Source organism: Pan paniscus, chromosome 15 (genome assembly GCF_029289425.2).
Source record: "Pan paniscus chromosome 15, NHGRI_mPanPan1-v2.0_pri, whole genome shotgun sequence".
Lineage (NCBI taxonomy): Eukaryota > Metazoa > Chordata > Mammalia > Primates > Hominidae > Pan > Pan paniscus.
Window position 1 is genome coordinate 23,299,845 of NC_073264.2, and position 26,371 is coordinate 23,326,215.

The 26,371-nt window shown below is 37.4% G+C and overlaps 3 gene segments (V, D, J or C); all 3 read left to right on the plus strand.

The window, feature by feature from the left end:
* Window positions 1-1,072: 1,072 nt before the first annotated feature.
* LOC134728918 (T cell receptor alpha variable 8-3-like) lies at window positions 1,073-1,871 on the plus strand. The segment is given in 2 exon segments: window positions 1,073-1,356; window positions 1,465-1,871. Coding segments are annotated over 2 exon segments (453 nt in total).
* Window positions 1,872-3,214: 1,343 nt separating this feature from the next.
* LOC100982437 (T cell receptor alpha variable 41-like) lies at window positions 3,215-11,641 on the plus strand. The segment is given in 3 exon segments: window positions 3,215-3,303; window positions 3,559-3,773; window positions 10,484-11,641. Coding segments are annotated over 2 exon segments (417 nt in total).
* Window positions 11,642-17,516: 5,875 nt separating this feature from the next.
* Window positions 17,517-18,559, plus strand: LOC129393763 (T cell receptor alpha variable 13-1-like). The segment is given in 2 exon segments: window positions 17,517-17,574; window positions 17,742-18,559. Coding segments are annotated over 2 exon segments (432 nt in total).
* The last annotated feature ends 7,812 nt before the right edge of the window (window positions 18,560-26,371 follow it).

The window sequence follows — 26,371 nt, forward strand, 5'->3', positions numbered from 1 at the left end:
GGGATTTGCAAACACCCAGCAACTTTGAGAGACATTAAAATCATCACCAGCCTGAAAGTCAGCAGAAATTGCTCCTCATAGTTTATTTTGACTATGTTTTTCCTGCCCTGACTTTAAACTTCACTGTGATCCCATCTACTTTTGTCTTATGGAAACATGGATAAATCTATTCTTTCCAGATGATCTTTGTTTTTACTCTTTTGGATTTTGGTTTGTTCTCATTTATATTTCTATTTTTTTAGTTAGGAAGAAATTTGGTAGATATGGGATGTGAGTATATAGCATTAGGAATCTAAAGTCCACACTCAAAGTCTATGTATTTACAAAATGTCAGCCATACTCATTCTACACAAAAAACAATCTGTACAGGCAGTAACAAATGAATCAAGAACCCAAGGAGAGAACTGGCCACATGCTCCTGGAATCAAAGAAAATAAGTATTCTGACTCTGTAAAAGATTCTCATTGGCCACGGAGAACCTGTCGAATTTCTCCTTTCTCTTGTTTTCAGAGATTGCTTGTTTGGTGTTGGTGTATTTCCTTCAGCCCTAGAGGTTTCTGTAGTTGCGTTTACCTTAGCTCTAGGGGCAAAGCCTTTCCATCCTGTGTTACACCTTGTCATTAGTCATATAGAGGCACTACTCCCATTTTAAGGGTCCCGTCTTTTACTCTATGGCCGCACAAGCATCTTCCAAGGGAAATATCTCTATCATCCTCCACCACCAACAAGGCAACTCTGAACCATCAAAAACTCATCCCGAAGCAGCTAGTCTGCGTCCAAGAATTCTCAGAAACACAGCTTAATTCTGATATATTTTTAAAACCTGATTTCTCAATGAGGTAACGTATTACTCTATTTTTACATAACATCTTATTGCTAATGGACTGTAGGCCTAAAACACCGTCATAGACTTGGGCAGGAAGAAACACATGGTGTGGATGTTTTGATACATCTCAGAAATTAGGAGAAACACACTAATGAGCTCTCTCTGCTAAACTGGTTCTGCACTTGGCCTCCAGAGGGCGATGCTGCACACACTGGAGCTTTTGTTTCTGTTGAAGATCAATCCACTGCTCAGTTTCTTCTTCCTGCAGCTGGTTGAGTTCTTTCCAGACAAAGACAAGTGACAAGAATTAGAGGTTTAAAAAGCAACCAGATTCATCTCAGCAGCTTTTGTAGTTTTAAATAAGCAAGGAGTTTCTCCAGGGAAACTTCCTCACACCTCTTGGTCTTGGTCTCTTCAGACACTTTCCTTCCTGTTCTCTGGAGATCTTGCAGAAAAGAGCCTGCAGTGTTTCCGTTGCTCAGCCATGCTCCTGGAGCTTATCCCACTGCTGGGGATACATTTTGTCCTGAGTGAGTAAAATTTCTTTATGGTCTCTAGTTCCACAGGTTCTGACTAGAAATGCTTGCTTTTTATACTGAGTCTGCACTGCTTTCACTGATAGTACATTGTTTTTCCAGGAACTGTCAGAGCCCAGTCAGTGACCCAGCCCGACATCCACATCACTGTCTCTGAAGGAGCCTCACTGGAGTTGAGATGTAACTATTCCTATGGGGCAACACCTTCTCTCTTCTGGTATGTCCAGTCCCCCGGCCAAGGCCTCCAGCTGCTCCTGAAGTACTTTTCAGGAGACACTCTGGTTCAAGGCATTAAAGGCTTTGAGGCTGAATTTAAGAGGAGTCAATCTTCCTTCAACCTGAGGAAACCCTCTGTGCATTGGAGTGATGCTGCTGAGTACTTCTGTGCTGTGGGTGCCACAGTGCCTGGGTCTGCAGGGGGAGCTGAACACAAACTGCCTATGCTAGAGAAGTTTTCAGAGTTTCAGTATATCTTCCTGTGGCGTTTTCAAAGATCTCCTTTTTTATGATGGCGAATGAGGCAAAGAGGGCTAAGCCGACCCAGGCATTTCTATGTAATTCTGCAGTTCCTGTTATGCTCCATGTCCTGATAAATTTTGTTTCAGAAGCTTTTTGCTCATTGTAGAAACTATGTAATAGGAAATAGTATTCTTGAATGATGGAAGAGATAGTATTCTTATAACAATCAAGTCCTCCATGACTTACCTTGATGTTGTCTGCATTAGGAGGTTGACTATGTGAGCTGTGACATGGCCTCAGAGAAAATTGGTTTTCATTTATAATTTCATCTGTCATCTAATCTGGAAAACAGAAGATGATTTTCTCATGTTCTTACCTTGCAAATTTGTTTTCAAGTTGGTCATTCATAGGTTATTTTTTTTAGAGTTTCTTTTTTTGCCTCTAACTGTGGTATTTATGTGTCTAAATATTTTGTCTGAGTTTAAATAACTCTATTTAGGAAGAACTGTGAGAAGTTATTAGTCAACAATAAAAGAGTCATTAGAATCATGAAGGACTTAGAAAAATGTCAGGTGATGTTAGTTCCGACAACTATTTAAGAATAGTGAAGAAGAAAAATGAAGATTAAAAATTCATCAGTGTTTCTCCAAATACTTTTTCACCATGAGAAAAGTAGTTTCCTATTCTTTTAGTGTCAGAAATGCTGCAAATCTGTATCAGAAATTTGTGGCTATAATCCCTTTCATTTTTCTTCTAGCTACTGGCATTTCTATTCATTGCTTTCGCCCTGTTGTTATATGATTTCAGCTATTGGAATATTAAAGATGGATTCTTATAACATTTTGATAATCAATCATGTGATAAGTTTAGCAATGCCAAACTGTGCTGGAAACACTGATAAGAATTGCAATGCATGGTAGAGGGTCACTGGACCCAGTATAAATTTATGACTTTCTTTTGTCTAGGATGTAAAGAACTGTTGAAGAAGCTTTTATACTTCTTGTTTGCTTGAAGCCTAGGAGGGTAGCAAGTAGTCTGGAGAAAAAGGAGAAGGAGGATGAATCTTTCCAGCTGCTACTTGGCTCACGCTATAATGTATTAGAGGGTAGGTACGTAGGAACCCTCAAATATAGAGAGAATAAGAAAATTGTGGCCAATGGTACACCTTAGCCAAATGGTGAACCAGCAGAGATCAGCAGAAGTTTTTAGGACCTAGTGAGATGATTATATGGGATAGATGTATTTCAATGATTGCTGGATGGGTATAAGGAAGGTAAATGGAACATTATAGATGTAAAATTATGAATAAGATATGTACTCGTGTAATGTCCCCTGCCTCAGTCCCTCCATTCTTTTCTATTTCTAAAGCACACTGTCTTCTACCTTTGATAAGATGGCTAACTTCAGGTGACTCACTGTTATCAGCTCAGCCACATTGCCCACAGGGACTGTGATGGGCACTTTATGCGACTATTAAAGGAGGTAGGAACATAGAATTGTTTTGTTGTTGTATGTGTTTCAAATGTATGTAGAAAGTTGTATATAGAAGTTGAATAGTCCAAGGGGTGGATTGATTTATTGACTCTCAGCTCCAAATTCACCCCTTGCCTCTTCCGTGAATGTGGATCTGTACCCTTCAACTATGTTCCTTGCCAGTTGGCATAACGTTATGCTTTGCCAGTAGAGGATCAGGGAGAAAAGATTTTGATTTTTGCTTTCTGTGTGCACATGCCACAGGTTCCTGCAGCATGAGAGGCTTCTCCAGCGTCCGGCTCATGCAGTGCACCCACACCAGGTTCCTGCGCTGTACAGTGGCCAGCAGTGTCCTCCAGGACTTCCATTTTTGCGTGGTACTGCAGAACAGAGCCTGCAGTGAGACACCTTCCTGTATCCAGCTTTCCCCATATTCATCCCTAGATTCATGAATCGGCACCCTAGATTATGGTTTTCTGGTAAGTATGAGAGGGTGAATTTCTCTGTAGAAAATTCACAGCACAACAGTGACTTCTGTGTCATCTAGTGAGACACAGTTGTGCCTTTCCCAATAAGATCTGGGTCTCACCCCTCGGGGGTGGGGCTAGGGGTCCCTTCTTGGGGTGTTGTACCCAGCCCTAGGAGTAGGGACTGCACCTTATATCTGCTATTCCTACAGGAATAGGAATAGCAGAGTTTTCTTTTCTTTGTATTACCTGTTTCCTTGTTACTCTAAATCCTGTTATAATTAATAATTTTTTATATTGATATTAAATTTTCCTATAATTATAAAAAGCATTTTCTGTTCAAATTATTATATGGTCTATCTTTCCTGATTGGACCAGATTTATACATGCACCAAGGATCTCAAGCCACTGAAGAGCATCTCCCCACCCACTGTCACCTGACAAATCTAGTTGCTTGCTTGTTTTATTTATTGCTCATTTGTTTTATTTATTTATGGTTTATTATTTTACTTATTTATTGTTTTACTTATATGATTACAAGAAACTTTATGCAATAAAGAATTACATTAAGAAGAATTTGGAAATATGTTTTTATATTAATGAAATTAATTTTGATTTTTCACATTTTGTGCATGTTTGACACAAAATTTTATCATACCATTGAGGCAAATTATAATCCCTTTTAAATGTATTTTAGCTTACAACACAAATTGTCTTTCATTCACTAATGAGACTGTGTCTGAAGATTTTAAATTCCAAGTCATTTTTCATCCATCTAACTCTCTTAATTATCCTTATTATTGATTTCTTTAAAATGGAGGGAAAAGACCATGATACCTTTAAAACAATCTGAAGACAAAATACTTCTAACACCCAGAAAGTTTTTGTGTGTGCCTTTCCAGTCAACCCACCTTCTGGAGGCAACAGATGTTCATATTTCTAGTATTACAGATACTTTAACCATTTTAAAACTTTGAATCAATGGGATTATTCAGTAGGTACTCTCTTCTGCCTGGTTTCTTTCACTCATCATGTTCTGGAGGTTAATCCGTGTTCATTACTGTAATTGTTGAGAAGTTTCCTATTATATGAATAAAGCACAATTTATTTATTCATTTGGCTGTGCACACCATTGGCTGATTACAGAATCTTTTAGGGATTAAAGCTTTGGTAGCATTCTTTTTTTTTTAAATTAGATTCAGGGGTTACATGAGCAAGTTTGTTACATGGGTTCATTGTGTGATGTTGAGGTTTGGGCTTCTAATGATCTTGTAGTGAATGTAGTAACCTATAGATAGTTTTGCAACACTTTACCCTCCCCCCTCTCCTCCCTTTTGGAATCCCCAGTGCTTATTGTTCTCATCTTTGTGTCCTTGTGTACTCAATGTTTAACTCCCACTTATAAGTGAGAACATTGTGTATTTGGTTTTCTGTTTCTGTGTTAATTCCCTTAGGATAATGGCCTCCAGCTTCATCCATGTTGCTGCAAAGGACATGATCTCATGCTTTTTATGGCTGTGTAGTATTTTGTGGTGTACATATACCACATTTTCTTCATCCAGTCCACCACTGGTTGGAATTTGGTAGCATTCTTGGTGCAAGGTATAGGCTGTCCTAGATTTTTATATGCTGTTCAGGCAATGGTAGGGTGTGTCTCTAAAGTTCTATAGTTGAAATCCATATCTTAAATACTTTTATTTAAAAACCAATTCCTAAATTTCATTATGCTATTTAACATGTCACTAATTTTTCTAATAAAAACCCAATATCTGATATTTCCTGTGCTACTTATAAAAGCTTCAGGTATCATTCAAGCTGTGGGTAGCTGAACTGTAGTTTCCTCTGTTGTGGCCTTACGTGTTGATAACAACAGTAGCTGACCGCCTTGGAGTTTGCTTTCTTGACTAAGTGAATTGACTCTCCTTAGAGTTGAGACTTAAGTTAACCAGCTCATGCTTGATATTCTGTGGTTTCTGTTGAAAAGATTTAATGTAAATTATATATCCTAGCACTTTAGTATATTTATTCTTACTTGGTAACATATATATATATATATAAGATGAACAATATTTTGATAAGTGTTCCTGCAAATCCTGAAGATCTATAAGTCATGTAATTATAATCCTTGCTCAACAGTCATTCCAGAGAACTCATTTAATATTTAGAGGCATTTTGCTATATACAGTACATATGAAAGTATTTTAAAGCTTGTTAGGTAACTTATAAAGGAAATTTCGCTGTTATTTAATATCACATATGCAGCACATCCAATACAAATTTCCAATCGTTTAAGCACAATAATAAAGTTGTCAAGATAATTAGAGCTCTGTACAGAATTCTCATGGGGATATCTAAGACAAGGGAGCACTTTTATTCAGGAAACAAGTGCACCAAAACATGAGTGTAAAAGGTAGAATGTTAAGATGCTGAAGATACTTTATATGTATATTTATGACTTCAAGTTGCTCTGTGTGATATATTTCATATAACTGGATATTAAAAATTTACCTTCACATTAATTTTCTAGAGCTGCCATGACAAATACCACAGACGGGGTGGCATAAACAACAGAATCTGTTTTTCTCTCAATTCTGGAGATAGAAATCCAAGATTAAGGCGTTGGCAGGGCAGGTTGTTATTGAGGCTTGCAGATGGTTGCCTTCTCACCGTGCCTTCAGGTGGTCTCTCCTCTCATGGTGCACATGTCCGTGTCTGGATTTCCTTTCTTACAAGAACACCAATTATGTTGAGTTAGAGCCCAGCTATATAACCTCATTTTACCTTAATGACCTCTTTAAAGATCCTGTTTTCAAATGCAGTTTCATTCTGATGTACTGGGGATAAGGGCTTCAACATGTAAATTTTTGATGAGACACGGTTTATTCTGTGGCAACCCTCCAGGGAAATAAATATCAAATTAATGAAGAAGACAATTAAAGCCTCTCTTGACACAACACTTTGCTAATTGCTGGCGCACACAATGATCATATATAATTTTGATGATGAATTTTCCCTGCTTTCTTTTGTGATTCTAGAGCAATTAGAAATGTGCAATAACAGATACAGATACTTCCTAAATATTTCAAATTGTAAAGGAAGTAGAGAGTACAATGATAAAAATGTAAAAGCTATTATTTAGACTTGCCTTCTTTCTCTCTGCTACATTAGGATATGGAATTTTCTCATGTTAGGTTTGTCCTTTTCTGCAGCTAAATCTTAATTTCTTTTTGGTTTTTCATCTCAGATAGTTTTCCTTTCTTTCTCTACTCTTTTCTGTATGAATGTTGAGTTTTTTACCTTGTCTTTTTTTCCCTCTCTCGTCTCTGATCTCAACTTTGCCAGAGCTATTTTAGCAGACTAACTTGCTATTCTTATCTTGCACTACTCTTTTACTACCTAATCAGCAGAAGGGACATTTAAAAGAAGCGAAAAGGATTGAAATTCTTTTGGAAGTTGTTTATGGCAGGTGCAGTGGGTTAAGTAGATGAGGGAGGGGTGCTATAGTCCTTGAATACAGAGGCAGCAGGAAGAATCCCATCCGATATGCTCAGCTTTCTTGGGGCTTGTTGTCTGTTTTTTCAAGCAGTATGTAGCAAGATTTTTAATTTTGATTGAATCATAGTCTTTTTAAAAATATGTTTCGATTACTGATACATTTGGATTCATTTTAACGTTTTGGCTTTGCTCAGCATGCTCTTGATTTGTTCTTTCGTGTTTTAGTCTGTCTTCTGTTGCAGTGATAGTTTTCTTTTTTCTTTCTATTGTTTTAGAAAGTGTAAATGGTATTTTTTGTTCCTAAAAGTATCCTTATATTATATATGTATACATATATATAATTTTTAAATGCCCAAAGTTGTTATTATTTTTTTCCTGAAGTTATTCCGTAACATTTTTTCCTTGTATGTCCCCCTCTTTCTCCTTGGGTATATTTTTTTCTCCTTTTGACTTACTCTCTTTAGAATTACTTCTGTAGCTAATTGGAAGAAACTATACACATACTATATATATGAAGACAGTAATTTTAGAGTTTATCAAATTAGCCAATAAACTAGAGCTCCAATGCACACTAACAAAAGTAATAAAAAAGAAAACCATTCAACACAATAATGGGAACATGAATTCATTCCCTTCTTCCTCAGAGCCTTTGCCCGATCTTCCTTCTGTCCGGAGTGCTTTTCACTACTAGCCACACTGATGGTTCTTTCACTAGTTCCTAGTCTCTGCTCCTGAAGAAACATGAGCACATGTGAATAAAAAGAGGAATTCTTTAAAGGCTTTATTGCCATTTTATATTTTATGGTTAAAAAACAACATTTTAAGTGTTGATCAATAGGAGAAAGGCTGTATAAACTGAAGTATATCCCTAATATGATGCAGTATAGCAGAAGGCCCCATATGAATTAATACAATAAGACCTAAAGATTTATTATTGAGTTTATAAAGTGAGTTACAAAAAGGTATGCACAAGATGTATCATTTTTATTACATTTTAAACCTATAAATGAAATGCCATATATTTCAGCTGTTTCATATATTTTGTATATGAATGTAGATTGCATCAACTCCAAATTGATTAGATGAAACAATAAGGGTAATAAGGGATGAAAGGACTAGAACTGGGAGTAGTGGTCAAAGGAGATTTTAGTCTATCTGGAATGCTGTATTACTTTAAATTATTTCATATATTTGTGAATTCTTTCTAGTATTAAACCAAAAAAAGTCATAAAAGCCATCACAAAGGTTTATCTACATTTTTTTCTTGTCTACTCATAGAAAAAGGGAGAGAGGAGAAAACGATCACCTTCTTCATTAGGTTTTGTTCAGCCTTCCTAAGTATTTTTTTCTGCCTCTGGGATCATACAGCTTCTAGTTTACACTCCTCTTAGGTTCCTACTATGTGATTTATATTATAGATATGTATTTTTGTCCACTCCAGTAGACCATAAAACTAATATTACATCTGCTTTTAAGTATTCTTAAAACCTAATAAATTATTCACTTATAGTAAAACTTTAATACATGTTTTTGGACTTATTTTGAACTAAATTAAAGGAATTAAGTGAGAGTACAAAAAGAGAATTGCCAAATTAAGATACTAATTTCCACGAAATGACATTTTAAAGTGGTAATTGGTTCATTCTTAATCCCCATCCAATCTAGGCAGTTGTATTGTTTTCTGACCACCTCCATTTCCTTCATAGGAAACAGTGAATGGGGCTGGGTTGTGTGACTACTGAGGAATAAGTTGGTCCGTAGTGGTTTTTGTTGATGGCTTCAGTCCACTAGGGGGCACTCTAGGATTTCCAGAAATGAAGACTTTTTCTGATGGTCCCAAAGGGTGGAACAATTAAAAGAGAAGACAAGGGGGCATGTGAGTCAGTCAAATCACAGATAACAAGGAATTGCAGTGGAATGGGGGGCAGTGTGTGTGTAAAGTTCATCTTAGGTTTTCAGCTCTGACATTCTATATAGAACCTCAGAAAGCTGGAGTTCATAGGTCTACGAATCCATTGTGAGGATGATTCTATAAGCAGAGGTAAGGGAATTGGAGTTTTACTGGGAACTGGGGGGATGGACATTCAATAGAAAACATCTCTATTACATATTTTAAGTTTTTAAATTTTTATGACTAAAATTCCTGAAATTCACTGGCATGGAAATTATTCCAAAATACCCCTGATATCTGATTTCTTCATATATCTTCTCTGAGACTAAAAGGAACAAGAATAAGCAGAAAAGAAGAAAATAGGAAGGAAATAAGGACCAAAACCAGAAAGAGAATAGAGAGAAGAATATTTAATTTGACCAGCAGTATGTGGCCTGATTGTAACAGCTGTGTGGGCCTGCAGGGTGTGTAGGGAAAGGGTTGGACAGAGTGGGAGAGGTAGAAATTAAATCGGGGTGGATATCATACACACATCCTATTTTTCTTTTAACCAAACAAACTCTAGTTGGAAACATTTTCTATGCAGACAATCTCCTGATTTCAAGAAATTGTATTTGTTTCTAAATCCACCATACATGCTACCAGAAAGTTTTCCTTAGTAAAATTTTCATATAATTGAATTTTGCAATTTTCTGTCCAGCTATGTAATTTGGGCTTCCCATGATTCTTTAAGGCTCTACTTTCCCCAGCTGAGACACGGATTCTTCTCAGACGTATCATCCTCTTTCTTCACATACTATTCTACAATTTCTCTTATATAAAGTACTTTAAGGGAAAAAAAACCCTGTAACTTCATACACTGCAAATATTGGCTCTTCCCTCCTTGCACTATTCACACCCAGAGTTTTGGAGAGATTACTGTGCAGTCTCAAAGGCCACTGCTGGTGGAGTTTCCTATTCAGATGAATGACAGAGCTCAGGTGTGATTGGTGCTCAGGGAGTCTGGTGCAAACTATTGACTGTAAGAACAAGTTTGTCTGGACCCAAGACTTGACCCCTTCCAGAGCAGTGGCAAAGGCACCCCAGCAACCAGGCAAGGAGCCATGGAGAGGAGACTGGGAGCTCTCCTGGGGCTTTTGTGGGTCCAGGTTTGCTGTGAGTTGGGCCATCCTAGATGGGGGCTGACAGAGGAAGGGAGGGAAGGGAGAGCTGACACAAATCTCCTGGACTGTCCTACAGCCTCATGAGTGTTTCTAGGGATATTTTACAGGCTTGGAAACTGCATCAGTGATTCCTTAGTGACATAATACATATTTGCTTTTCTCTTTCCAAGCAGGAGTGAGACGAGTGAAGGTGGAGCAGAGTCCTTCAGTTCCGAGTCTCCAGGAGAGAACCAGCTCTACTCTGAGATGCAGTTTTTCTACCTCTGTGAACAACGTGCAGTGGTTCCAACAGAATCCTGGGTTGGCCTCATCAATCTGTTTTTCATGGCTTCATGGATGAAGCACAGTGGAAAGTTATGGTCAAAAAGAAACTCTGAGGAGCTCTGTGGTACCCTACACATCACAGCCGCCCAACTGAAAGACTCAGGCACATACTTCTGTGCAGTGGAGGCACAGTTCTCACAGGAAATCTGCAGCCTGGATCCGAACTGCAGCTGGGCCTGCAGCCCCAACCCCTTCCGTGAGAGAGGCATGTTGCCCCCACAGTATCACTTGCACAGCTTCGGGTTTTCTGATTGACGTTGCACTTTTATCTCTGCTAAAATTAGACATTTCAGGATTGCCGTTTAACTTTTTTGTCCTACCCTTTTGCTCTCAGAAATCTCTTCGCAGGAAAAAGCTTTGATATGGAACCACTGGAGCAACTTTTAAAGATATCAGGACCCAATGTACTGTTAAAACAGATCCTCTAGCAAAGAGCATATAAATTACATATAAATTACTGTGATAAAAAAGGTTTGAAAAAATATATCCTGGTCGAGAAATAGCAAAGAGATGACTCAATGTCTCATCTAAATGCACGTTGTTCACTTTTCTAGTAAAAGGGAAGAGAGCATGTGTGATGTATATTATATATATATATTTTTTACTCCTGGAACCCATAAAAGATAAAATTTTAAAGCACGTAACATCATTGGGTGTCAGACATTCTCTGAATTTACATATATTATCTGGGTGCTGACAATACCTCTTTACTCTACACATGAATAAACTGAGGATTATAGGGCACACATGTTTTGCCTGAGCTCAGATGGTTATGAAACTAGCAATGAAGCTGGGCTGGGATTCTCCTTCTCGATGTATGAAAGCAGAGTGTGTACTCTAAGCTACACACTATAGAAGACCCTTGAGAATCACGAAATACCAATTATTTCAATTGATAAATTTGTGCAATGTGCTCACATACATCACTGGCAAATATATCCGTTGGGATAATTTCTAAATTGCATCTAGTAAGAAAGAGTTCATTAAACTTTTCATTTTGTTACATTAAAATCCATTTGTCTTCCTTGCATTACTCATGATTTTGTAACATCATTCAAGGTCTCGAAAAGAGAGCAGAAACTTCTAGGGTTGCCCCCCAAAAACTTACCTGCTGTAGCCACACTCCAAGACTTCTGAGAAGCAAAGCCAAAGTTTAAACCTAAATGTGGATCAGTTACAACACGTGTAGAATTTCAACCTTACAAGGTCTGTTACATGAACGTAAAAGAATGGACTAGGAAGGACTGGGGCCCTGAGAACCAAGATGAAGACAAGCTGGCAGTCTCCGGTGAAGCTGGGAGCAGGGCCAGCTTCCTGGGTATGTGATCTGTTGCAGCCCACAGGACCCTAGTTAATGCTCTGCTATCACTGCCTTGACATTTTTAATAGTTTTGTTTTTAAACTTGTGTGAGTAAGTGAAGTTCAGTGAGAGGACAGAGCATGTAGGTGAGCAGAGGAGATACACAGGACAGCAGGACACAGGACAGAATCACATGCAGGCTCAGGTTCATGGGCACAGTGGGCAGCATGTGAGCTGAGCAGTTGGATGGGCTATTTTGAGTGCATGAGCACACAGGGCTCTCTGGTGTTTTGCGGCTATCCAAAGTGAGTGGCAGTAAATTTTTCAGTAAATTATTACACAATAAAAGCATATACATGGACAAGGCAATAAGGTATATTGGAGAGTTATTAGAATCCTTCAAAAAGTTTAGAGACTGTGGTTTTGAAAGTTGATATAACATTACAATTTGGATATCTGCAGGTTTAGAAATAGAAATTACATGTAAGGATAGCAGCTTAATGGAAAAGAGCATCATTTTCTCACCTTTTAATGCTATCTTCTTTTGTTTTTTTCCTTAACATCTTTTTTTTCAACTTTTATTTTAGAATTGGGGGTTCATTTGCAGGTTTGTTACAATAGTATATTATGTGATGCTAGAGTTTGGAGTTATAATGAATCCATTACCCAGGTAGTGAGCATAGTACTGAAAAGGTGATTTTTTTCAATCCTTAACCCCCTCCCTCTGTCCCCTCCCTTGTATTCTCCAGGGTCTACTGTTCTCATTTCTATGACCTTGTGTACCTAATGTTTAGCCCCTACTTATAAGTGAGGACATGTCATATTTGGCTTTATGTTTCAGTGCTAGTTCACTTAGTTATCCTAAGTTATCCTAATGGTTTCCAGCCACATCCATGGCTGCATAGTAGTCCATGTTGTATATGTACCGTGTTTTCCTTATCAAATCCACTGCTGATGGGCACCTGGGTTGATTCCATGTCTTTGCTATTGTGAATAGTGCTGTGATGAACATATGGGCACACATGTCTTTCGGTAGGATGGTTTATTATCCTTTGGGTATGTAGCCAGTAGTGGGATTGCTGGGTGGAATGAACTCTCAGTTCTTTGAGAAATCTCCAAACTGCTCTCTATAGTTGCTGAACTGATTTACATTCCCAGCAACAGTGTATAAGTGTTGCCTTTTCTCCACAGCTTCATCAACATCTGCTATTTTTTTGGCTTTTTAACAAAAGCCAAACATTGTGGTTTTGGTTTGCATTTCTATGATGATTAGTGATGAGCATTTTTTTTCATGTTTCCACTTGTATGCTTTTTTTTTTTTGAGAAGTATCTGAAGAGCATTATTTTCATGTGAAGTTTTGAACAGCCACGTTTTAACATAGAGGATAATATTGAAATTAATTAACTTTTTTTTTTTTTGAGACGGAGTCTCACTCTGTCGCCCAGGCTGGAGTGCAGTGGTGCGATCTCAGCTGACTGCAACCTCCGCCTCCTGGGTTCAAGTGATTCTCCTGCCTCAGCCTCCTGAGTACCTGGGATTACAGGCCCCTGCCACCATGCCTGGCTAATTTTAGTAGAGATGGGGTTTCACCAAGTTGGCCAGGCTGGTCTCGAATTCCTGACCCGTGATCCGCCTGCCTCAGCCTCCCAAAGTGCTGGGATTACAGGCGTGACCCACCGTGCCTGGCCTGAAATTAATTTTTTAATAATTGAAGATACAGTGATAAAATGAATAAACAAGGATTTTGAATTATATCTATATCATTAAGCCATTTCTAGTTTCTTATACAGCTTCCACAAGTTCCTAAAAATTTCAGAGGAAACATTAAAACAGCACTGTGTAAATTTACATTGAAAACTGAGTTCAGACGTACATAAAACTGATTTGTGGTAAGAAATAAATTGTTTTAGAAAAATTGTTTCACAGGGACCATCAACCACTGATTTACTACAATTTATATTTCAGTTAATCCATCAGATAAGTATGCTAATGTTGTCACAGTATATAAAATACCTTTAAGAACTCCAGTATCAGTTGCATCAGCAGAAATATCTTTCTCGCAGTTAGAAATGAAAAATTCTAGTTAAGATTTTGCATTTCATAAGAGCACTTGACATTGCTTTCATTTATATGCTTGAAAATGAAGTTGCTCCAGGCATGAATTTTGCTAACCTCATAAATTAATTTGCAGAAAAGTGATCCATAAAATTTTATTCATCAAGATATCATATTAAAGTATTATTATATTAATTTATGACACCAAATTTTTAAACCAATTTTATGTTTTTTCTTATGTATCATTATAAACCCTATTGCATTTTATAAGTAATAAAATATTTTAAGAAAAAATCTTTACAGTTTATTACCTAATGGCTATTTTTCCTGCCTTTCGAATAAGAAATCCTAAATTTTCGTTTTGCACTGAGTCCCACAAATTGTACAGCCAGCCCAGCTGGGAATCTTGAATCCCCAAGCTAAATTTTGAAGGAGGGATTTTGAAGTCTGAAAGCAATCAGGATGTTTGAGAAAGTGCCTTTTGCTTTACATATTAGTAAACTCCTATACTTCTTCCATGTTCTCCAAGTTGCTGAGGTGTGTGTGTGTTTCCTTTAAGACAGACATGATACGCTATAAAGATAAGAAATTGATATCCAGAAGGGAGAATCCTGCCTCCCTATAGCCCAGCCATGGTGTCCACCCTCATATCACTGCTTGTGATGGCCTTTATACTTAGCGAGTAAAGTCTCAATTGATTTCATTTTACTATGGATTTAGGCTTCTGTTGATCTACCATCTATCACTAATGTTGTAGGAGGAATGAAAACTCACATAGGAACTCATCTGGAGGACCTTGTCTTTGCTTCTGAAGGGGCCCAAGGATTGGTTAGGGTAACCTCAGACCCACTAGATTGCATATTGATGTGAAAATGGTTTTGGGGTTCCATGATGCAAGACAATTTCTCCTTGCATTCCCATACTTTACACTGTACACAACTAGTCCTTAATAAATATTTGCTCTGTTAAATAGAATAAAATAATTTTACAGCTAGAAAAGCACTTAGAAATCTTTTAGTCCAATTTCACTTTACAAAGAGAGAAACCATATCCAAGATGCCAGTATGAAACCATTAGATGAGCCGGGAGTAGAAAGAAACTGGATTTCCTCCCTTCCTCCTTAGTATTGTTTCCTCTGCCTCATTCCTGCGGGACCACATTGCTGAGCAAAGAGAAACTGAGGAAAATCCAGCCACTTTGACCTCTGCAGTTTGGGTCTGGGAAAGACTTGGTCCAATCAGTTTGACCATGAGAATGGAGAGTTCCAACTTGTGTAAGTAAACATTTGCCACTTTGGGCCACAGAGATACTCATGAGGCTGAGCCACTGTTACTCTACCAGCAAATCAGTCCATGACTCACTGGCTTCTGTAGGAGTGAGCCAAAAGTGATGGTGCCATCCTCAACCCCTGGATGTATTTCTGAGAATTTTCCTAAAAATAGCAAGGTGTGTACCTTATGGTGGATGGATATTCCTTGAAAGAATGATGTGAACATAAGGAGCATCACTCTACATTGTTTAAAAATGATCACTGAAATTGGGAAGCTAAGGGGAACATTGCCCCTGTGTAGCTGACAGTTCATGAAAGTGCTGGAAAAGCTTTTCCGGGCCAACCCTTTGATAATGAGTCTGGCAAAAAACGAAATAATCACTAGGCTGGGAATTTTGTCCAGGGCATGGCTATATTCAAGGTACAGTTAATATACGGAATGCTGTGCTCCATGTGAGTGGTCATATTCAGACCATTACATTCAGTTCTGGATGCCGTAACTCAAAAGGACAAATATTAACCAATGTATCTGTCTCCAGGAAGAAAGTAATTTGCTCAATGAAGGATTTGATAATTGTATTGTATGAGGAATGGGTGAGATAACTGAAGATCCTTAGAATGGAGAAATTTCATATATGTAAAAGCACACATTATATATATACATATATTTATGTATTGAGTTGAGATTCTTAATCATAGCTGTCTGTAAATATTTAAGGGTGTGAGATGTGAATAAATAATTAGATTTAGTCTCTATAACTCCAGGAGACTAGTGAGTACAAATCACAGGAAAGGGGCTTTCCTCCTGGAAATGAGAAAGTCTTGGTTTCCCAGGTACCATTTCTCATGATCAGTATTTTACTGTCAGTTTTCTATTTGTACTATTCTGCTGACAGGCACAAGAAATATTTAGCCTTCCATTAATGTATTCTTACAGAAGTAATTTTGAAATTTCAAAAATTAAAGTAGATTAGAAAGGTTTTTTTTTTTTTTTGGCAGAAACAGATAAACCTGGAAACATACAGGACTGAAGGACTTTCTCAATATCTTGGAGGAAAACATTATGGTGGAGTTTGGGAGAAAAATGATAGATATGGAATCTGTGCCAGCAATGGCTGAGACAACAGCAGCTCATGACAGAAGAGTTGACTCTACTTTAGAGGAAATTCCACTAAAGATATGAGTCAGTCACTGTATTTAAGCACATATCATATTGATATCATCCACTTTGATATCAAAAAATAGAATTATCTCAATAATAAAGTTACATATGGTTACATTTTTTGACTCTGCAGCCTGATGTTTTCTGAGAATTTCTTCTTGTTTTTTCAACACTTTGCAGAAAGCAACACACATAGCAATAGGAAAAGACTTCTTAAAACATGCCAGATTTCTCCTTGCAAACCAGCCCAGTCTATGGGTCAAACTGTTCCTATTGTTGGAGTATTTAATAACTCATGGAACTTGTCCCCCTCCTCCTTTATCATTGTACTTTAATTCTTTACCTTTTATTAAAGTCATCTTTACTGAAGAAATATTCAACATTTTGATTGTCGGTACCGTCAATTCTCTGGGAATAGCAAGGTCATGGCCCAGGCTTGAGAAGCAGAACCTGAGATAATACGCACTCGAAATATTGAGTGGTCCTCTCTCTCTTGCTCTGATCTTTGGCTTACATATTGCCTAAAAAAAAAGTGTTTTCTTCATAACAAACGAGTCATGATAGTAGACTTAACCTAAAAGGAAGGCATTATTTTTTCTTGTTTATGAGAGTGAATTATGGTATTTTCTTAATTTCAAACATAAACTCAGCCCATCATTGAATAAACATCAACAGCATCTACTTCTTTATAATTTATGAATAATGACTCAGTAGTGTGCATAATTATAGAGTTAGATCTCTACATTCTTACTGTGCATTTAATCTCTGATTGAACACCCAGTCTGTTTGACTCATTGCTGCTTTTGTGCACCTGAGTGCCTCGTAGGGTTAGAGAAAAACATTCAACCAGCAAGTTCAGTAATTAGGGATGTGGCCACAAGATGGCAGTGCTCCTCTGCTGAGGCAGAATACAGGGTTCACTTTAGTGTGTCCTGAATGAATAGGTTTACGGTAGCAGCAGAGCCTTTTTCTTATTGGTTGGCTACACAGTGTGAGAAACCCCTATGGCTGTCAGAGGAGAGAAGAGACAACCTGATGATAGAAGTAACTCTTATAACTGGAGGTTGCAGGTCAATGACTGATCTTAATTGGGAAGAACAAGGATGACATCCATTCGAGCTGTATTTATATTCCTGTGGCTGCAGCTGGACTGTGAGTTGAGGGTATTTGGGTAACAGAGTATATTAGTGAATATTCTTCAGCAGTTCAAAGAGAAGACTTGCTTTATTCAGGTTTCCTCTCGTTACTATGAAAAATAATTCTAGAGAGTAATGACCTAACAATCCCTCTTCTTTCTCTGATTTTTTCTTTCTGCATAGTGGTGAATGGAGAGAATGTGGAGCAGCATCCTTCAACCCTGAGTGTCCAGGAGGGAGACGGCGCTGTTATCAAGTGTACTTATTCAGACAGTGCCTCAAACTACTTCCCTTGGTATAAGCAAGAACTTGGAAAAGGACCTCAGCTTATTATAGACATTCGTTCAAATATGGGCGAAAAGAAAGACCAACGAATTGCTGTTACATTGAACAAGACAGCCAAACATTTCTCCCTGCACATCACAGAGACCCAACCTGAAGACTCGGCTGTCTACTTCTGTGCAGCAAGTACACATTGCTTCCCAGGCACCTGCTACCCGTACACAAACCTGAGACTGGAGCTGAAGCTGCACCCCCTTTCCTTTGTCATAGATCGTCAATTATAGCATTTGTCATATTGTTTGTTTGCAAGTTGAAACTAACATATTGACATTCAAAGCATATAATAAAAAGGTTAGGTTCAATGTTTTTGTATTTTTAGTAGAGACTGGGTTTCACATGCTCAGCTAATTTTTTCTATTTTTAGTAGAGATGGGGTTTCACCATGTTGGCTAGGATGGTCTTGATCTCCTGACCTTGGTGATCCTCCCGCCTTGGCCCCTGAAAGTGCTGGGATTACAGGCCTAAGCCACTGAGCCCAGCCTAATTTTTGTATTTTTAGTAGAGATGGGGTTTCACTATGTTAGCCAGGCTGGTCTCAAACTCCTGACCTCAAGTGATCCGCCTGCCTCGGCCTCCCAAAGTGCTGGGATTACAGGCGCGAGCCACCGCGACCGGCCCTATCTTACACATTCTTGTTAGTGGATTACAACAGGACTTTGGACCAATGGTTAATTTACAGACAGCTTGCTACAAATCTCCCTGCCTCATTTTCATGTTTTGACTGAATTAAACATTACTACCACAATTTCTTTTAAAAGAGTTATATCTTTTAGTGTTGTAGATAAATCAGTGGAAATAAAGAAGGTACATAAATAATTAATTCCGTATTTCTCCCACCTGTGGTCAAGAGTAGGCTAATTTCAAGATCTCTTGTATTCTTCCTGAGGATGGATCTAATCAGCAGTTGGCATGGGGAGAACAATTCCTCCTGGCTGAGTTTTGGCTGTTATGGCTTGTTCTTATAGGGAAAGTAGTTAGATTAAATTAGGGTTAAAACAGCTGGACAAGAAAGGTCAGCTGTTCTTTGTCTCTTCCGGCTCTGAGGGCTGCCTGCATTTCTTGGCTTGTGGCTCCATCACTCTGATCTCTGCCTCTATGTTTGCACTGCTTCTCTTCTTCTGTCATCTCCCTCTGCCTCCCTATTATAAGCACACACATGATTATATTTAAGGCCCATATAACATAGGATAACTTCTCATCCCAGGATCCTTAACTTAATCACATCTGCAGTGTCTTTTTTCCCTTGGCTATGTAAGATAACTTTCATGGATTCCAGGGACTGGGGCCTAACTTTTTTGAAGCCCTTATTTTGCCTACCACAGTTGGCATGCCTGGTGCTATCTTTTTCAGAAGTTGAGAAAGAAAATCAGAGTTCCAGATAGAAAAATAGAAACCACATCAATTGCTTTATATTTTCTCAGTTTTTACAATTTTCCGTTTTTAAATTATCACTCAAAAAGGAACACATTTTGATATGCAGTTCAATGTGTGAAATTTGAATTTTGATATATTGCATAGTTTGTTGTAACCATTACATAATTATGATATGAAACAGATTGCTCACCCCAAAAACTCCCTTGTGCTATCTGTGTGAAATCACACCTCCATCTGAAACTCCTTGCAAACCTTGATCTGTTCTTTTATATTTTTATTTTTTTCTGGAGGTCACATGGATGGAATTATACAATACATATTCTTTTGAAAAGTCTGAATCTTGGTTACAGAAAGCACACACCATTGGGCACATACATGATCATCATCTCTGCTACCACTCTTTTTTTTTTATACCTGAATGTTTTAAACTTTTGTCATTTTACAGGAATAACTCAACATTTCAAATGTTTGAATTTCTTTGGAGGTTTGATTTACAGTTTAAAGAAACACTATGGCAAGTATAGTGTTTAAGGAAATGGTATGGCAATTGATAATGGAGAGGTTCATTTGAGGATTGAACCAACTCCTATAATCAGAGTTAAACACATCAAGTTTAGTTGTACCAACACTACCCTAAATTATTATCAATAGATATTTTTCTAACATTTTAAGGCTAAGTGTATTGACTGAAATTTATTTTAGTCATATTAATTGAGTATGGTTAATACTTGGATTTTCCCAGGAGTTGGCATAGAATGACATATTTCACAATTATTTAAATTTTTTGCACTAGCTGTGGCTTTGTAGAGGTGAAAAGTGTTAGGATGGTTATTACCTCAAGTAAAGCCTGTACCTAAGCAAATTGTTTTATTAACAAAATAACAAAGTGGAAAAAAATTACAAATATATGCAACGTTGTACCATTAAAGTTGAAAAATACCACCAAATGGATGAAAAACAAAAGAATGCAAAGATAGTATAACCACCACTGGTTCCAGTCATCTAGATAATACTGTTCGATTATACTTGCATGGAGCTGCCTACTTTATCCACTTATACATGTGTTTCAAGGACCTCGAGTCTGCACTCATTTTCTGAAAAGCCCCTAAATAGTCTCTGAAGAAATTCAGTTTAATATCTGTAATATGAATAACTTCTCAATTCTTGCCATTTAAGGATGGATAATGTCAAACTAATTGGTACAAAGTAACCACAGATCAATTCCTCGTACTTTAACTGTTGAACTGGTAATAAACAGTACCTAATAAGGTCATTTTCACAAGGTTGAAAGGCAATCTTTCTCTGGAATTTTTTTCCAAATACCAACTCATCCAGGCTTAGGTCATGTAAAGGCTGATTAAATGAAAGGCCAGGAAAGAAAACTGTACCTGTTGGTATAAGGACTGAGTATAATGGGTTTATTTATCTAGATAAGTTTGTGAAAGAATGAACTATATAGGATTCCAGATACTAGGAGTAATATGGACCTATAAGTCACCAGTTGATAGTAAGACAACCTATGATGGCAGGGTGAACAACTCAGGGCCATGAGAGTGAAGGGTAATAATATATTAGATCATGGAAATTCAAGGATGTCTGATACCGTAATTAATTTTAGTTTTAATATTTCTCATGTGTTGTGTCTTCATTTATAGAGGATAAGGAGGTGATAAGAAAAGAGAAGTTCTGAGTGAGGGCAAAGCATTATATAACTTCCCGGAAAATTGTGTTCCCCTATATATAGACAATTTGAAGTGTCACATATTCAACTGTTTCCTTAGGACAGTATTCCAGTTCATATTCCATTTTTACACTTTTCATGGAATCTTATAGCTTTCAAAAAAGGCATGAACTGGCCACTTTCTGTGTTCTCCTAGAAAAGTTTTCCCCAACTATTTGTATAATATTGCAGCCAGTACATCCCTACTGTGATGGGCTGTCTCTGGAAGGTTGCTAAAACAAGTATTCACTGGAGATCATTTGGTCCCACCAGGCAGCCTTTCTGGCCTTGATATATCTTATCCTCACTGATCAAACAAATCAATAATTGATCCAAGATATAGTTACTAAAATTTTCCATGGATTTTTCTGCATGTTCTGTAAGAGGTACTTGCATGAGGACGTTAGTCAGAAAGGCATGTTTAGCATGATTCTCTGCTCATGTATTTTTTCCTGGCTTCTATAGTGTCTTTCATACTTTGGAACTTTGTCTTTCTTTGAGTAGTATCAAGAAATCAAATAATTTTCGTATTTGGTATCTATTTTATAGCGATACATGAGATGTATGAAAAGGTTAAGAAGGTTAAGAAATCTCATCATCTCCATAGTATTTGAGAGTTGTGAACTATGTTAAAACATATAGGCTATCACTGTATATATTTTTCATAACTGGACATGGCAAAGAGAGAGCCACAAATTCAGTTACTTTAATTTATTTTGCTTCTTCTAAGGAATTAGATTTTATAATGGAGTCTGGAGCAGTAAATGCATTATAAGCCTTGTGTTATTTCTTTTCAATTTTGAAGATAAGACATTAAAAACAAAATTAATTCAGAATTAGGTATGAGACTGTCCAAAATATCTGTTCTGGGATGGACACTTCTGGAGTGACAGAAATGCAATAATAAGATTCATTGATTGAGAAGTGTAATGGAGTTAAACGCTATGAGGAGAAATTAATAATATTGTATAGTTAGTCCACCAACTGGTAAAAAAATGGTTGTTTTTACAGAGTAGATCATTTGTGCTGTATGTGGCATCATAAGATTTAATGGTGATTTCAGTGAAAGATCTGGAGATGCTTCAACAAATTTAGACAAAGCTGAAATCATTTTAAGACAAGGAGGATAGGTTGTAATCATTATATTAAGAAATAGGCTATAATAGGCAATGGGTCTTTGTTGTTTTTAATGTAATTGAGTAATATCCCTAGGACATGGCCTTACTGCTAATATTCACAAAACGAAAGCCTTATCACAATCAATTTTCCTATAATAGTTTTTCCTTGGGAGATGTATGGAGACACCTAGGATTCATACCTTTCAGAAGTGGATGTACAGAATGTAATGGCTTGCTATGGCTCATTTGGGGTCCCAGATGACATAATAAAAATGCATAAATTCAAAGGTTTGATAACTTAATGATCAGAGTCTGGTGTCTAATATGGCCTGTATAAACAGAGCTGGGCTGTCTAAACTAACTTGAAAAAAGAAGAAAACTTTTAAGATAGGACTCAATGTCTGAGGGCTTCATTCTAAACTCTCAGAAAAAAGAGATTAGTTTTTTTCTGCATAGAAAAGAGAAAGACAGATTAGTTTTTTTCTACCATTTGTTCCCCAGATAAGCAACTGGACAGACTTTGGGAATAGGACAAATATTGCTATATTAACATGTAGGTCCTATGATCTGCAGTGATTAGTGCGAACAGCTTTTCCTTCTTAGCATAATGTGATTAATTTCTACCTTAGGAGAAACAACAACATACATAGATGTGAGGATACATAATTGTTACATCTTCCGTTGCCTTCATTATTCATTACATGTAGTATTTTAAGTAAGTGCCAACCTCTCAACCTCATTGCTCAGTTCCATCACAGATGCAATGACTGAACATAGCAATTGGTCGAATTATCAATTTCCCTTCTAACCTGACCATGTTTATTTTCATATTTAAGTTATTTATTATCAAATTAAGGGTGGGTAAGTGCCAAAGGAAGTTTGCATTGGGTGAGGTTCTTAGCCAGTACATAGAGAAGTGTTAGATAACACAAACTAGCTTGCTACACCGGAAAACCTCTGTTTCCTATTCCAGGGCAGCAGAAGCAGCACATAGTCCAGTAATTCTTCTCTTACTTCATCAGACTCACCTCACAATGCAGAGCCCTGAATTTTAAGAAGAACAAAATATATTCTCTCTAGAGAAAGAACCAAACATGTTGCTCTCCAGCTGCCTGAGGGTGGTCACAGCTTCAATGTGGCTAGGTAGGGATGCCCCTGGTGGGAATGGTCTTCCTCTAAGACCCAAGGACTGGGAAATGTCTCATCGAAACTTTGGGACAGAAGAAGTAACAGGGTGTAAAAATAGAATTTCTTTGTTCCACATCGCTCATCCCTAAACCTTTTGGTTCTTTGTTTTCTCCTTCAGAATCTGTTTAATTTGCTGAGAAGTAACTCAAATTAAACCATCAGTATTGGTGCATGAGAAGGAGGCTGTGACTCTGGACTGCAATGATGACACCAGTGCTGGAAGTCATAGTCCTTTCCGGCACAAGTAGCCCAGGAGTGGGGAGATGATTTTCCTTATTCATCAGGACTCACGATCAGCAATATGCAATAGGTCACTACTCATTGAATTTGCAGAAGGCAAGCAAATCCATCAACTTGTCATCTCCACTTCACAACTGGAGAACTCAGTGATGTGTTTCTGTGCACTGAAAGAGGCTACAGTGAGAGAGCTGTTGGAGTGAGGTACACAAAATCCCCAAGGGTCTGCTTGAGACATCCACTTGCTGGAGAGACCAAAGAAAGGATTCACCATCACAGACAGGAAGTGGCTATGGTTGTGACAGGACAGGTGTAGCATCGGGGGAAAACACTCTAAGAAAATACCTCTCTAGGCTTATAGACCATTTCCAGAGTTATCATTCATCAAAAACATCCTAATCCCTGAGTCTTTGGTTTGAAGTTAGACACACCAAAATTTTGACCAATGATTGAGAGAAAGAACTGCCACAATAAGCAATTTGCCATCTGGCCACTAGATTGAGCTGGAAGAATTGGCTAAGGTAATTCAGAAACATATGACTGAAAGGTGAATAAAAACAAATTCAACACTCTTTGTGAATTGTTGGATTTTCAGATCAGTTTATTCAATAAATGCTAGGTGTCTTCAAAAAGTTTATGGAAGAAAGAAATTGCGTATTATGAAAAACGGTGCATGGATTTCAAATTTTCTGGCACCAAAATAAACTTATACTAAGTTGTTATAACATATCTGAACAGGATTTAGTTTGAGGCACTAAGAAGGATAAGACATCAGTTTGAAAGGAGCCCCTATCAGAGCAACATGAATTCTGTTAAACTTGAGGCAAGAACAAACATCAAATTTATGGTGAAACTTGGGTGGAAGAATGGTGAAATCACTGATGCTTTATGAAAAATTTATAGGCTCAACACTCCAATAAAATCAGCCATCCTCTTGTCTGTCTGTTCTTAAACAAAATGGATAATTTTTTTTAAGAATGGACAAGAGGATGCCGATGAAGCCCACAGTGGCAGACATTCCATAACAATTTGTGAAGAAAAAATTAACCATATGTGCCCTAATCAAAAAGGACGGATGATTAACAGTGGAAACAATAGCCAACACTATAAATGTCTCAACTGGTTTAGCTCACACAATTCTGACTGAAAAATTCAAGTTGAGCAAACTTTGTACTTGATGGGTGCCAAAACCACTATGCTCAGATCAGCTCCGGATAAGAGCAGAGCTTTCAATGAAATTTTGAATAAGTGGGATAATGATCTTGAACCATTTCTTCAAATAATTGGAACAGGAGATGAAACATGGCCTTATCCTTTTGATTCTGAAGATAAAGCACAATCAAATCAATGATTACCAAGAGGTGGAGGTCCAGTCAAAGCAAAAGTGGCCCAGTCAAGAGCAAAAGTCATGGCAACAGTTTTTTGCGATGCTCAAGGCATTTTGTTTATTGAGTTTCTGGAGGGCCAAAGAATGATAGCATCTGCTTATTATAAGAATGTTTAGAGAAAGTTAGCGAGAGCTTTAGCAGAAAAATGCCTGCTAAATCTTCACCAGAGAATCCCTTTCCACCACGACAATGCTCCAACTTATTCCTCTCATCAAGCGAGGAGAATTTAGGTTTCTGTGGGAAATCATTAGGCATCCACCTCACAGTGCTGATTTGGCTCCTTCTGCCTTCTTTTTGTTTCTTAATCTTAAGAACATCTTTAAAGGGCACCACTTTTCTTTAGTTAATAATGTAAAAAAGACTGCATTGACTTGGTTAAATTGGTGGCTAATCATCCAGTAAGTAAGCAAGAAGAATACATATTCACCGAGAATAAATATGTATCCCCTATATGTACAACGTACTGTATTAGGACCTTTGACTATACTGACAGTAGTATAAAATGTTACTCTTAAGCAGAATGAACTTACCAGAAAAATCTTGCAAATCAATTGAGGAATAAGATGAAATGCATGAAAACTTAACCAACTGATAAAATTCCAAGTATGTGGGCAATTAAGTTTTAGGGGTATTTTTAGGAGAATAGTGTGGCACCAAAAAGACACAAGTAAGCATCATGGAGAGATAGAAAACTTAGGCATTAAACGACAGACACACATTGAATTCATTCATTATACACTCACTTATGAAACACACAATAAGCAACAATTGTTTTTGTAGGTATGAAGAGTAGAATAATGAATAAAACAGACACATGCAGACAGCAAAGACCTTCCCTCATGAGGTTTAGATCTACAATTGTCTATAGTGTTCCCTTCTTTTACAGGAATATCCAATATAGGCATTTCCAATATATCTGTTTCACTATAGGCATTTGTCTTGCCTATTCTAGCGATTGGCAGGTTCCATGTGATGATTACAAGGCATAGTCACTGAAGTACTATTAATATACCTGTCATTTACTAAATTATTTGACCATTGACAAAATTACTTAAACTCAGGCCACCTAGACATCATCAATTGTAATAACAATAACAATCACCTCTCCACATGGTTGTAAGGATTGAATTAAATTTCATGAATTTAATTAAATGATTGAATTGTAGTGGTAGGGAACAATTTCTCACCAATGGTAGCTATACTTGGATATAAATGAGATATTACAACAAAGACAATTTGAAATAAAATAACAAGAAAATTTAAGGATAGATAAGGCTTAACCCTCTACTCTCCTGCTATTGGTTATATTATTATATTTTACTATATTTAGGACTGAGAGTCACTATTTCACACTGGCCTGATTCCATCCAATTATTTGAACTATTTCTTTATCTCATAGGTCTTACGGGTAGAGAATGAAGCTTTCTTGCTTCAGGTATAACTTAG